We start from the raw sequence: 14,468 nt of genomic DNA on the forward strand, positions 1-14,468 counted from the left end.
ATGAGGACCCTGCTGGTTTGGAGTGATGAGGTGGGAGTACACTGCACCAGTTACTCTGTGGGGAAGCTGGAGAGGGACAGATGGACACAATGGACTGAAATGAACTGCTGAGCGCCAAAGGTATTGGAACAGGGGCATGGGGGTCAAGGGTCTTGGCTGGAGGTGACTGCTGCAACAAATGCCATCAGCTTTTTGATTCAGACATGCTTTAGGATTTATTTGAATGTGTAATAATAAAAGATTTAAGTTTACAAAAGCTAATGAAGGGTATTTTCAAAGTGAAGACTAAGTCCTGCAGCAGGTTCTCAGGCAGGGTGGCAAATGCAGCTGTGGTCACCTCTCGGTGGCAGGTGAGGGTTTGACATCATCGGCTGCTCCTGTGCCTCACTTATCCATTTCATGAGGACTTCAGTTGTCGGACTGAACTAGACCAAAAGCACTGCTGCAAAAGCAAGGCTTTTACTAACCCAGCTGTTCTGGTGTGGTTGAGTTTGGGACAGAGACCTGCTGCCCGGAGTGAGGAGCCACCACCAGGGTCGCCCGGCGCTTCCCTCCCCCCATCAGGAAAGAAGGTTCCGGGGGATGGCGGGGGCGAAGCAGGTGCCAGCCGCAGCCTCTCCCCACCCTGCGTGTCGGTGTCCCGCGGGGGCACCCTGGGCACGCGCAGCGCACGGCTGGGACCGGGCCCGGTGGCGCCGGAGCTGCCTGCGCTCCTCCCCGCCGGCAGGGGGCGCCATCCCCACCAGCCGCCGCTCGTTCGCTCTCCCCCTTCCGCCCCTCGCTTGACGCACTTCTCCTCTCCACCAATGACACTGCTGCCGCGCGACGTGGAGCGGAGTGCGCTGTGCCTCCCCCGGAAGCGCCGCCACGCTCCCAAGCGTTCCGTTCCGTTCCGCCCCGCTCCCCTTCTCGGCCTGGCCCGGTCCGGCCTGGCCCAGCCGCCGCTGACCCCGCCAGCATGGCGGAGCCGCCACCTGCGGAGCCGGCGGGCAGGGAGGTGCGGGACCGCCTGAGCCTGTGGGACCGCCGTCCGCAGCCCGCCGCGCCGCTCAGCGACCGCCAGACGGACTCAGTGCTGGAGCTGAAGGCGGCGGCTGAGAACCTGCCGGTGCCGCCCGAGGTGAGGCGGCAGCGCTGCCCGGGCCGGAGGGAGGGAGGGAGGGCAGGAGGCGCCGCGGTGCCACGTCGCCAGGCGGTCGGGGGTGGTGGCCCGGCCCGACCGGCTGGGGCCTGCGGAGCTGCCGCTCTCCCTCGATTTTTACGCGGTTCAGCAGCGTCTTCGGTTCTGGCGGGGCTGGCGGGGCCCTGAGCCCTCCCCCCGCTGCGCCCACAGCCGCTTCCCCAGCCCGTCGCCCCGTTTCGCCTCCCTCGGGAGAGCTCGCTCTTCCCTCAGCCTTGCCGAGGAGCCGCACGCCGCCGTGCTGCCTGCCCGCCCTGGCTTGCAGCTTTCCTCTTAAAATCCACGCGGCTTTCGCTGCCTGTCCTTACTGCTTCCCTCAGTTCATCAGAGTTTGTTCTCTTAAAATTGAGAGTTTTAGTCGTGGAGTTACACGTTTTTCAGATCCTCCCCTGCTCCAGGGAGACCTTGCAGCAGCCTTCCAGTACCTGAAGGGGCCTACAGGAAAGCTGGAGAGGGACTGTTGACAAGGGCATGGAGTGATAGGACAAGGGGTAATGGCTTTAAACTGAAGGAGGGTGGTTTTAGATTAGATATTAGGAAGAAATTCTTTACTGTGAGAGTGGTGAGGCACTGGCACAGGTTGCCCAGAGAGGTTGTGGCTGCCCCCTCCCTGGAAGTGTTCAAGGCCAGGTTGGATGGGGCTTTGGGCAGCCTGGTGTAGTGGAGGGTGTCCCTGCCCATGGCAGGGGGGTTGGAACTGGATGATCTTTGAGGTCCCTTCCAGCCCAAACCATTCTGTGATTCTATGATTAATTTGATCCTGATCAATTCATAGCTGCTGGCACCAATGTTATTTCCTGGTACAACTGGCACATGATTCAGTGAGCTGTATAAAGCCAGGAATAGTGGTAAAGAGCCTAATAATTTGTCGTTAACATGGAATACGTGGTCTCCCAGCCAGATAAAATATCGCAGTCTGACAAGATGATTATTTATGAATGCTTCCTTGTCTACAAAGGGAAGGGGAACAAAATGTTTGCATTCCTTAACTGTACTTTTCGTGAGAGGTTTTTTATTTGAACAGGATCGTAGTGCAAGATATAGTGCCATAAAATCAACAAAGTTGCCTCTCAGCAAGCATCTGAAAAGTCAAAATAACAAAGGAGAGGGGGTAAAACAATTCCTTTCTGAAATGCACCTGTTTAATTTCATGCTTCCTGGTTTCTTTTTTGTGTAAGCTGTATGCAACTGTATGTAAAGTAAATATTGGCGGGCATCCAAAATGATTGTAGAAGGATGTGCTGCTATCCGAGGATATTCTTAAGGATCTAAACCAGCTTTGCAACAAGGCGAGTACCGTATTTGCCAATCAGGACAAGGGGGATGCCAACACATTGAGGACTTCAGCTGGTCTGGGCGCCTGCTGAAGTGGATTGGGACAGCGGCGCCTCGGCCATTCTGAAAAAGCAGGCTCTGATCAACTCGTCTTTTCCTCAGTAGCAGTCATGAGAGGAACCCTGTCTCCCCAGCTACAGTCCTGCCTGTTTTGAAGGGCGGGGGGCAGAGATATGTGGGATTTGAACAAAAAAGGTCAATCTGTGTTTTCTCAGATATCTGAAATCCCCACAGTTCGTTCTTTGCCAGACTAATATTACCAGGCAATGAATGTTTTACTGAGTGAGTAATTTCCTAGAGGGATACCAATTTGTTTTTAAATAGTATTTTTTGGTTTTATGTGACTGATGTTCTCAGCCATAGGAAACATACTGTACCTGTGAAGTGAATTAAAAAGCATATTAGGCTAGTGAAGACTATAGAACGGTATTTGTTTTCTTGAGTTCCTTTCTTCCATATAAGCTAATTAATAGTCTCCAATCATACTTAAATATAATTTCTCTCAAGTTACTTCTTTCCATATTTTTCTTGCTTAAAAAAAACCCAAAACATTGTGGCTGATAATTCCCATTCAGCAGAGCTATTCCTTGTCTTCTAAAGAAGTCTTTCTTTTTAACTTGACTTCTTCATTAAAAAGCATTTGAAAGAATATGAAGTGCTATTTCCTGAATAAATTCTGGCAGTGTTAAATCTTGACTTTTTGATGAATATCTGGTGAAAAAATCTGACAATTCCTGTGCAGTGGTGTTTCCATGTAGTGTAGGCAATAGTGGCATTTATTTCTGCTTCTGCATGTGTTCTGAATTCTCATGTTCTCAGATAACTTTTCTAGTGTATTTGTCTGTGTATAGAACCAGTTAAATTGGAAATTAAAGTATAGCTTATCAGTATGTCAGGTACATGTACATTCAGTTTCCATTCTTACACAAATGTGTACTTACATAAAATGCTGTATAATATTTTCTGACTTTAAAAAAAAAAGTTAGGTGTTTCTGAATATGTAGATGTGGTAGTTGTTGGTGTGTTATATTGATGGATAAAATGTCCATTGCATTTGTTTCTTCAAAGGTAAATACCTGTAATTTTCTCAAGTTGATGCTTTGGATTGTGGTGGTGTAGTTGAGCTGAATATACTAATTCTTAGTAAGTTGCCTAACTAAAGTTTTGTGGGGTTTTGTGAGCAGCTTCCAATTGAAGATTTGTGCAGCCTAACATCCCAGTCACTAACTGTTACGCTGACAGCTGCGGTGCCAGAATCCACAGAGGATGTTCTCTTGAAGGGATTTGCCTTACTGGGGATGGAGGATGAAAGAATTGAAACAGCACAGCAAGTAAGTGATGCTGAATAACCTCCAAGCTGCAGTAATATTCTTCAGAGAATGCTATGAGTTTCTGTGTCTCTTGCCTAGCTTTTGGTGGGTTTGTAGAAGTTTTTGGGCCATTTTCAAGATGCATGAAGAAACTTGGGGGAGAAAAATCCTTGAAGTCGTAGCTCTTAAGTGACAGATACTTTTCCCATTTTGAGTGGAGTCTTATGTGAGAGTAAGGTGGTGTTGCTCATAATATAGAAGAATGTCATGCACCCTCCTGCCCTTCCTAATTTGACAGCCTTGTTCTTGTGCAAATAAAAACAGATGAAATTCAGTCTTTCCCATTTTAATTTAGTAGAGGAATAGAACAGAATATTTCAGTTGGAAGGGACCTACAGTGAGGAGTTATAGTTAGTTTCATTGATTAATAATTAATAATTAAGTTCTAAAACATCTCTGCTTTTTTAAAAAAAGCTCATCTTCATTTGACAGATCTGATTTTGTGGTTGGTTTTTTTTTTAATTGATTACATGTGATACCTGTGTTGTTCACACCATAAAATCTCTTCTAGTTCTTCTCCTGGTTTGCTCAGGTACAAACACAGATGGATCAAGATGAAGGTTCCAAGTATAGGTACGTGTTTTTCCTCAGTTCCTTTCACTGTAAGCACTTTAAACCTTGAAGTACTTCATCTTGTCCATAGAATGTTAGCATGCATTTGGATTCAGCTGGAAGGGAATGGAGGAATATGTTGGAACAGCTGAAGCTTTCCAAGGCAGTATTCCCCACTCCCATCCCGAAGACACTTGTGGCATGAGCAGTTAAAAGGGACACAGATTTCATCCTGAACTGCATGGTAGATTAAGACAGATTGAAATTAGTTTTCGCTTATAGAGAGGGCTGTAGATAAAGGTAGTCTAAGAGCTTTCATGTGCCTTTTCAACTGCTGCTGCTATTGAAATGGCATCGTCTGAGACTGTAAGCAGATGTGGCTGTGAGTTGTTTCTGTTATCACCATTCGGTTTGTCAGTGACTATGGCTGTGACTTTGTATCTGCATTCCCTGCATACCTTGACGCTTTGCTCAACTCTGGTTTTGAGACTTGGCATTCTCATCTATTTTTGTCTAACTAACCTTTCTGTCAGGCTCAGAAGAGCCCCTTCCTACTGACTTTCACAGTTTCTTCTCAAGAGTCTGCAGTACAGCTGAATGGCTTAGCCAAATCTGCTGATGGCTTTTACAGATATTGGCCTGTGTTTCGAAGCTTTACAAACTTGCCTTTGGCCACAAAGAGATACTGCTGTATTCCCATCTTCTGTTTTTCTCTGCTTTTCTTTGGTCTGTCTCTTCCTCTGACATTTGAGGGTGTGTCTATTCTTAAAAGCAGAGGTTTAGACATGTGCTAAGCCCATGATCAGATCATTAATAACCGAAAAAGAATAGCACACTTGCACTTTGTCAGTTGACATGTTCATAATAGCACAGATACTTAAGCATGCCATGGATGCAGAATGGTTTCTAGGATGGCCAATATGTAATTGTTTGCAGGAGGCCAGAGGAGCAGGAGGAAAATAAGTTCTTTGCCTGTTGTACACTAAAAGGTTGCACATGACTACAGAGAGTTGTGATTTTACTTGTTGCTTTCTAAGTGGTAGAGTAGTAGAGCTCAGACATTTTAGCTGACATCCAGGAACAATTAATTTTAAACGATGTTTTAGTCAAGCTGAATGCTTGACATATATTTAGTGATCATTTAGAGTTTATATCTGCCTTGAGCCTTAGACGAACTTGGTGACATTAGACACTGGATCTATTTAATTTAAGCCTCTTTCAATCCTCACAGTAAATTTTGAATCCTCTGGATTTCAGCTACTTTAGGAGACTAAAACTAGTTTCTAAATGGAAACTGAAAATTGTATAGAAGAGGAGACCCAAATTAACACTCCTGTTGGAAGCAAGGCAGGTAGAATTTGGCTGCTAGCAGTAGCTGCCAGTAGTCACTACGTTTGCACTGTCCATTTATAAAGTCTTTGCATACTCTAGACTAGCTGTGGTGCATGCTGCTGCTTTCTGGGTAGGCTTACTGTAAGGATTGTTGGGGAAATGGAGTTTCTGTAGTGGCTGTTCTAAACCCTATAGCTCTGTTATTTCTGCGGGTCACAAAACATCTGCTTATTGTGCACTCTTGCTTGATGCAAGTGGTCTTGTATTCCTAGAGAAGGAAAGGTTGTAGCAGTGTCCCTGCAGGCAGCTGCATTCGCAAATACAGAAAGTGAAATTTTACTTCTATTATCTGTCGATTCTTTTTTTTTTTTTTTTTTCTAGACAGATGAGGGATTACTTGTCTGGCTTTCAGGAGCAGTGTGATGCTATCTTGAATGATGTGAATAGTGCCCTTCAGCACCTGGAGTCACTGCAAAAACAGTATCTTTTTGTGTCCACGAAGACAGGAACGCTGCATGAGGCCTGTGAACAACTTTTGAAAGAGCAGGTAATCTTTTACAGGAGGATTACTGGAAACTTGTAAGATACCGTAAGCGAAAGTTTCTTTTTCTCAGGCTGGGAAGACTTGTGAGCTGTGGTGACAATCCCTCCATTTGCTTTGGACCTTGGTTTTGGTGTGCTTTGCCTGCAGTTAGGGTGTCAGGCTCTGCGCAGTAAAACGTTCAGTATGTGTTGATACACACTTTAATCAAGAAGGGATAGCTACCTGAGCGGAGCTTTTGTAACTGATGCCTGACAAGTACAAACTTTATTGAGATTAATAATTCATATGACTTACAGAAGTATTTTGAGCTGGTTATTGCAAGAAGAAAGATTTTTTTTTTTTAAAGTTATGAGCTTATTTCCCAAGTTCTTTTTTTCTCCTCATGAACTGCTCCAACGTGACATAATGAACATGTCTTTTTAGCATGACAGGATAAGGGAGAACTTTCAAAGGCTCTAATCCTGAAATACAGGATTTCTACAGTTCTCTGTAATACTGATGACAGCATTGCTGTTTGTATGCAGTACTGTCTGTGGAATGCTGACAAACCTGTAGAATCTATATTTTTAAATACACTATTGAGACTAACGTGTCTTTCTCTGGTAAGAGAGAGCAAGCGAGCACTGCTGGATTCTGCATCTTTTGTTGTACTTCCTTAGTTGCAAGTTATCCAGAACTAGTTAACACTGGTGAGTGCTGAGAGCTGAAAGAGAGGCTGAATAATTTTTTTTCTCTCTCTCTATATAAAACCTACTTGCTAGGTTGCTGATTTTCTCTTATTTATTGTTTTTTAATAGTCAGAACTTGTTGACCTGGCTGAAAACATCCAGCAGAAACTTTCTTATTTTAATGAGCTGGAAAACATCAACACAGTAAGTATTATTTTACTGTTAATAGTCTTAGAAAATGAAAGAGTAACGATCTTTTGAACTTTGTCACCAATGCAAAGTTACTTGGGTTCCTTACAATGATTGTTTGTCTTGTTTTCCAAAGAAATTGAATTCCCCTACGCTGTCTGTGAATAGTGAAGGATTCATTCCCATGCTGGCTAAGCTTGATGATTGTATTGCATATATTTCATCGCATGTAAGTAATTCTGTATTGGTTTTAGTTAAATCTTAATATTTTAAAAACGATGTATGCATTCTGTTTTTATGGTGGTGTTTTCCCTATAAAATGTTCTCTTTGCCAAATACAGTAAAAAAGCAAAGATGGTGGTTTATAAACTTCAGAATTTTCTACTGAATATACTTAATATGCTGCTTAATTTTTATAAAACACTGCTTTTAGTTTGTACAAACCAGTATTTCTAGCTAGTAAAAAGAGTAATTTAAGTTTTCGATAATTTGTTTACTCTTATTGTTCATATTTAAAATGCATTTTTTTATTTTTCAGCCAAATTTTAAAGACTACCCAGTATATTTGATTAAGTTTAAACAATGCCTTTCTAAAGCTATGCACCTTATCAAGACATACACTGTGAATACATTACAGAACCTCACAAGCCAGTTAATGAAAAGGGTAAGGTGAATCAGTAAGTGGTAACTCGAGCTGTACTGTCTATTATAACACTATAGAGTTTTCTTCTCTTTTTTTTTTTTTTTTTTTGGAGGGTGGGAGGTGTATTTTGTGTGAAAATAGGTCAGTCCTATACCACGGTGTTTGTGCAGATTGACCAAGTTTCAGACGAATGTCACAGAGACTTAGTGATCCAAAAGATTTAAAAATGGTAATAATTTAAAAATCCTGGAAATTGAAGGAGGTGAGGTAGATGAACAGTAACCTCAGTGAAGGCGAGGGATGGATAAAAGACTGAGTTAGGCAGCAACCGGCTGGCCAGGCACACGCTTTCCTGAACCAGTGTGCTCACTGTAGCTCTGAATCGACCACAGCCCGCGCTGCTATCCGTGTTGCCAAATGGGGAGGGTGCACAACAGAAATACAGTTACTGGGGGGGGTGTCTGTTTTCGAGGTGGATTGTTAGAGACAGAGAGAGAGGTTGCAGGGAATACTTGAAGAATGAATGCAGGAGCTGGGTGTTGCAGGATGAAAACCGTTAAAGCACAACAAAACTGAGTTCATGACATGACTCAGTATTATATTCCAGTAAGTATTTTTGGCTGCTCTTGATCATCTAAGTATTTCTTTGTGTAGCTGCAGAGAGAAACTGTGGCATGTTCCTACTGGTTTTGGCAGTATCTTTTGGTTAGTTTTAAAATGTTGACAGCGATGTTAGAGAGTTACAGGAAGAGTTAGATGCTTTACTACCACTCACTCCAGTGGGGTTTAGGCATAAAGTTAAGCAGGGAGATTTTTTGGTCTCATTAAAATGTTAATAGTCTTGTGCTGCAGTATTTTGGTAGAGGAGAAAGGAGAGGGGATTGTCTCTTTCTACTCTATTTCTTTCTCCAATTAATAGTTGTATGCCTTGTGCTCAATCCTGTTACAGTCCAGCTTGGTGTCACAAGGGATAACCAGTGAAATTGTCAGTTCTCAATTCTAGCATCTTTCAGACATAAAGGGATTTTCAGACATGTTCATGGAAACTTGCTAAAGGATACTCCTGGATTGAAGATCTTGGTTAAGTGGTTTTGAACATTTTTCGTATTTGGTACAAAATTACTTTTTATATTAGTATCATAGCTGGGTTTGATGCCAATGGATTGCCATGACTGGGCTAAATTCAAGCAGAATTTAACATCTCTGATAAGCATGTCTTGCAGAAAGAAGTGAAACCTCATTTCTGGATTTGAATTGCTGCTTAGCAGTTCTAAGTCAGGAAGGAGACCTTAGAAGTCACATGACATCCTCCTTCCCATGTACATGGCGTTTTCATGAATGTTTTGCATATTTCTCTGAAACTTCTAATGTCTGCTTCTGCCAGAAGAGCAGTACTGGACTGGTGATCTTCAGTTGTGATCACGTGTTGAGATTTCCTATTGCAACACAACAAGAGGTTTTGTCGGGACTGGAAAGGGACTGATGAGATATCTAGGTGTTCTTTGTTACTCCTCACGTCTGAATGTTTGGAGACTTTGATCTGTTTTTGTAGAAGGATGATCAGATTGCTCACAGGGATGAAAGCAGGAGGTGGGGACGGTGGAAGAGTTTTCCTGCCTCCACCATGTTTCAAGGGAAGGCTATCCAGTTCTCTCTGTCATCAGTAGGGATAAGGGGAAGAAAGCCTGGTGGCTAAATTGGGTCTTTGCTCTGCTTCGTTAGTGCTAGAATTTGTCTAATTTCAAGCTGTCTGCCCAGCTAAACTGAGGAGCCACAGGGGGAACTGCCTCAAAACTTGACATTGCAGTTGAAGCTTGAATGCGAGCTGAAACTTAGCTTCTCTGCCCTGGGATGGGCAGAAAAAAGGGAAATTTTGTTCCATTATAATGCTACAGATTAAGGAGTAACAATCAGTACTACTGTGGCAGGTCCAGAGAAAATTGCTTTCTCTGGTGGAACGTGCCGTAGTTACTGAAAATGTTGCTTTTGCTCTAGAGACTGTTGATTGAAACTTTCTGGTTTTGGTTTTGTTCTTCCATCTGGCTTTATCTGAGCTCTGAAACAAGGATGCCTTTCTAGGTGGAAAGTGGCAAAGAGCTGTTCCACTGGCACTAGAAGCATAAAGAGCCACTACCCTGTTTTAGAGCCTAATTATCTCAGCCATTAAATACTAGAAGCCAAATATAGTATCTTCCTTTTTAACCAATTACTCATCTCTTCTTTCAGGATCCTTCAGCTGTGCCAAATTCTGACAATGCCTTCACACTGTTTTATGTAAAATTCAGAGCAGCTGCTCCCAAAGTCAGAGTAAGTAGGCTGGTAACTTACTGTTAAAAAGGAAGCTATGAAAATGGGGTTTGAATTTATTAGTGGTGTGAATGCAAAGATTGCGTTTTGTGCAAGTGTGAATGTCCAAAGATTGCATATTATTTCCATGGAAAAATACTGCAAACTATTTTCCAATTATTAGAAAAAATCATTTACTGATAATATTTTTTCTTTTTATTGAGTAGACTCTTATTGAACAAGTAGAACAAAGAGCTGAAAAAATGCCAGAGTGAGTATGTCTACAGAATTTATTTTCAACAACTGTAAGTTTTGAAAATCTTTACTTTTAAGTATTGTTTAACATATTATTAGTTTAAAAGAAAGTTTTAAAAATCGATATTATGTAGACCTAAAAGAGGGTATTAGAATGAATTTTATGTTTACCAGAAAATCAGCTTCAGGGTGCACTTACTGTTTTAATTTCTTGGCTAGGTATCAACAAGTTCTCAATGAAATCCATCAATGTTACCTCGACCAGAGGGAGCTTTTGCTTGGTCCGAGTATTGCTAGCACTGTTACAGAATTAACCAGTCAGAACAACAGAGATCACTGTGCTCTGGTAGGTGACAATCATGTGTTATGGGGTTTTTGTTATGTTTTAATCCTCTCCCTTCCCCAAGTAATATGTAGTTACTTAATTCAATCATTTACATGCAGAATTATCACTTTCATGGTTTTGAATCATTACAATTTTACTAATACTTTCAAGTAGTGCCTGTTTTGTGGAAGATTATTCTGTAAAAGCTCTGCTCTGCTGCAAACCTTGCAAAGGGGTATTTGCAAAAGCATAAAATGTGGTTACTTAAATTTCATCAGAAACAAAAAGGGACCGAAGTTGCACAATGAGCTCTTATTTGGCTAGTAACGTCTTTTCAGGCCTTAGTTTTATAGTTGATCTCAATAATTTTGAATTTCACAAAGCTTCTATTGAATCATAGCTGTAGTAGTAATAATAATACAATATATAATGTAATGACATATAATAATAATATCTGTAATACCTCCTGTGGTACAGATGCAAAGAAAATAATTTAATAATCAAGTATTTGTATTTCTGTGAATACAGGTACGAAGCGGTTGTGCCTTTATGGTCCATGTATGCCAGGATGAACACCAGCTTTACAATGAGTTCTTCACAAAACCAACACCAAAACTGGAGTAGGTGGTACATGCTGGTTTTGGTTTACTGCATGTTGTCTTTACTATGCAGTGATACAGCAGACAATGTTGTATGGCAAATAGGGTTGTATTGAAGTGGTTTGGTAAGAACCAGCAAATAACTTAATCACTGTTGGCGTCAGAATTTTATGTTCTTTTGGTTTTTTTTCTTCAAGCGAAGCTGATGGTTTACATTTTCTGTAAATAATCTGAGTAATGTAAATGCTCTGTAGGTGGACTGAAAGAGATAAAGACACACAGTTGCTTTGAAAATAGCGGTAGAAGTTTACAGCGCTGCAGCTCTCAGCTGTTTTTGTACTTCCTCTATGCCAATGGTTTGTACAGTCAGTTGCAGAAGTGTAAAATTCAGCTGATGAACTCCAGCCATTTTTCATCAAGGATTTAGTGAGCTGCCCTGTCTTTCTCTTTTCTGAGAAACTGAGGTCTTGTGTGGGACATGCTCAAGATTGGAGGTGACCTAACTAAATTCCCTAAGGAACCAATTTTTAGCTATCTCAGTGCAAATCCTGAAGTAAACATCCCTAATTGAAATCGGTGTAAAATGTTGCTCAGGCAGAAATTTTGTCACTATTGCTCTTCACACTGAGAATGAGAACAGACTTCTGATTATTTTTGAATCTTGATGGTAGTTACCTCCTTTCATAAGAACTTGCTTCCCTTTTTTGCCTACATCTAAATAAAATATTTTGAGGAAAATGTTTCAAATAGTAACTACTTTGTTAGGTTTTTTTTAGCTGCATAATAAATAGCCTCATTTTTTTCTGAAGTGCTGAGGTGCTCTGAAGACATAATAGCTAGTTGTCTATGTACAGATAAGAGTTTACCAAAAATCTAGCCAAGAGTGGAGATCTGAGGTTGAGTGTTGTATTTAATAATAAGGCTGTTGACACTTTTTCCTTTGTTTCTACTTTTAACATGGAGAGTTACTGTTTTATCGAGTTACTTATAAAGCTATAGAATACAAAAGAAGAGAGACATTCAAAATGGTTCTTCTGTCAGCATTCTTTTATGAATGTTTTCATTTTTTGTCCACACTCTGAAAGGAACTGAAGAGTACTTGTCCTACTGTCAGACATTCTTCATGAGTTAGAAAAAAAAATAAATACAGTGCAATAAACTCAACAACTGTACCACACAGTAATACTTAAATATTCTTAGTGTTTATATTTCCAAGTCTAACTGGGGATTTACTTGAATTTTCAGCTGCTGGCAACAGCATTATTAGCTAATCTGTGATTAGTGAAGGGAGCACTGAGAATGACAAAAATGTCTAGAATGAATGCTACTGGGGTGTAAACCAAGATATTCATCACTTTGAACAGGAAAAAAATAATAAATCAAAGTAGGATTTCTGGTGTTTCATGTTGCATTGGTATCATAACTTCAGTTAGATTGGCAAGTATGCCCTGTAATGTTGGAAGTTGTTACAGAAAAGGTTACCAAGCTTCTCTTCCTGTGTCCCTCTTCATGTGCTCCTGGTTCTAATAAACTATTGAGTACTTGGAATCAGATGAGCCTTTCCTCACGGGAGAAAAGGGGGTATGATTCTGAGCTCAGCAGGAGCATTTCTTTATGCAGAAACCAGGTAAACCAGTTTGCAGAATCTTCTCTTTGTGACAGGTTGAGTTGTTGGTTGGTTTTTTTGGGTATTTTTAAAAATTATTTATTTTTAAATTAATTCAAAAGTGTACCACCATTTTAAGCAGTTGGTATCCTACATCTCTACATCAGGGGTTCATGTTTTAAACAGTCCTTTCTTAAGTCTTCTGTGATACGTATTGCATTGTTTTTGCACCTGCCTTTAAAAACTCTTTGCTGTAAAATAATCTGTGTTTGTGATAAAATTTTATTTTGGTATTGCGGGATCCTGAAAGTGTTTTGCTTTGGTTTATGTTTTTTTCCTAGTGAACTCTTGGAGAAGTTGTGTCTTTCATTGTATGATGTCCTGAGGCCAATGATCATCCATGTCATTCACTTGGAGACACTTTCTGAACTCTGCGGGATTCTCAAAAATGAGATGCTTGAAGATCACGTACAGAACAATGGTAACTCATAGATGGAACCTGATTGTTTTTAAATGTTATCTTAACTGATAAAATTCTGAAATTGCATAGGCAAAAAAATTCTTAGATTTTTTTTTTCTAATGGATGTTAAATATATCAAAGATGAGGTAAGGTTATTTTAAATAAATTAGATTTTTCTCATTTATAATAGGTCCATATTTATGGGTTTGTGGATATCTTCATTTAAATTAATATACTGGTGTTAGAGAGTCCTGTTTTCTCTAGATTGTATAAATGCAAGCAAGCATCCACCCAGTGTGTGTAGGTGCACAAGGTTTGATTTAAATGAACTTTTCGAATTGAATTAGTTGCTTTCCTTGGCCCTGCTAATGCATCATCTGTGTAGAGCTTTCTGCATACATGATGATAAAACAAAGGAAAGCAAATCTGATTTTTTCATTGTCCTTGATGAAGTGTTTCCCAGACTAGAAATTGTAACTTCAGCAGAGGAGTTATGTAGCTGGTAGAGATTTTGGAGTTTTGGAAGTGTTCAGAGCTTATAGTCTTGGAGAAGTGAGCTGATAATCAGAAAAAAAAATCTGGTATCTCATTTCCTTAGTATGACCAACGTGTAATGGAATCATTTCACAGTCTTACCTTTGCACCAAGCAATAAAGAGAAATGATACTTGGTAGCTGGTACATAACACAGTGTAGCTCTTTGTGCCAATATCATGAGAAATTGCTCATTTTCCTGGAAGTAGAATTGTAACGTTGTTGGGAATGAGGAAGAAAAATGGTGACATAATCTTTCAGCTAATCTTAAGAAGTGACTTTCTACTGCTTAAACTCAGGTTGATACAGTAGTTCTTAAGTTGGACATGAACTGCATTGTATTATCTGTTCTGGTAGGTCGGTAGATGAGTTATCTTGTCAATTCCTGACAGTCACACTGCAGGCACTGGCTATGATAGGTCTAAACCACCTTGGTTTGGTGTCCAGGCAGAAATGCCACTTGCCTCAAATAATTAGAATGCTTAATTCTAAAGATGGTGCCTGATGTTATCAGTGTGAGATCGTTTTTTCACAATCTAATGAAAATTTGGGGAGGTGAAGCGACTGCAATATGGAGTTCAGTAATTCCT

General features: G+C 40.8%; 1 protein-coding gene across 2 annotated transcripts in view; it reads left to right on the forward strand.

Moving 5' to 3' along the window:
• The first annotated feature begins 852 nt into the window (after positions 1 to 852).
• COG3 (component of oligomeric golgi complex 3) overlaps positions 853 to 14,468 on the forward strand; it is a 33,551-nt gene continuing 19,935 nt past the window's right edge. For both annotated transcript variants that reach the window (XR_008577866.1, XM_054831610.1), the window contains exons 1-12: positions 853 to 1,120; positions 3,700 to 3,846; positions 4,397 to 4,458; positions 6,151 to 6,316; positions 7,111 to 7,185; positions 7,307 to 7,399; positions 7,709 to 7,834; positions 10,040 to 10,120; positions 10,327 to 10,370; positions 10,574 to 10,700; positions 11,208 to 11,299; positions 13,226 to 13,365. Coding sequence is in view for 1 of the 2 variants with exons in the window: in XM_054831610.1 (XP_054687585.1) it covers positions 959 to 1,120; positions 3,700 to 3,846; positions 4,397 to 4,458; positions 6,151 to 6,316; positions 7,111 to 7,185; positions 7,307 to 7,399; positions 7,709 to 7,834; positions 10,040 to 10,120; positions 10,327 to 10,370; positions 10,574 to 10,700; positions 11,208 to 11,299; positions 13,226 to 13,365 (1,315 nt within the window). In the remaining variant the exon portion in view is untranslated. The remainder of the gene's footprint in view (positions 1,121 to 3,699; positions 3,847 to 4,396; positions 4,459 to 6,150; positions 6,317 to 7,110; positions 7,186 to 7,306; positions 7,400 to 7,708; positions 7,835 to 10,039; positions 10,121 to 10,326; positions 10,371 to 10,573; positions 10,701 to 11,207; positions 11,300 to 13,225; positions 13,366 to 14,468) is intronic.

Source organism: Grus americana, chromosome 1, assembly GCF_028858705.1.
Source record: "Grus americana isolate bGruAme1 chromosome 1, bGruAme1.mat, whole genome shotgun sequence".
In the NCBI taxonomy this organism is placed as follows: domain Eukaryota; kingdom Metazoa; phylum Chordata; class Aves; order Gruiformes; family Gruidae; genus Grus; species Grus americana.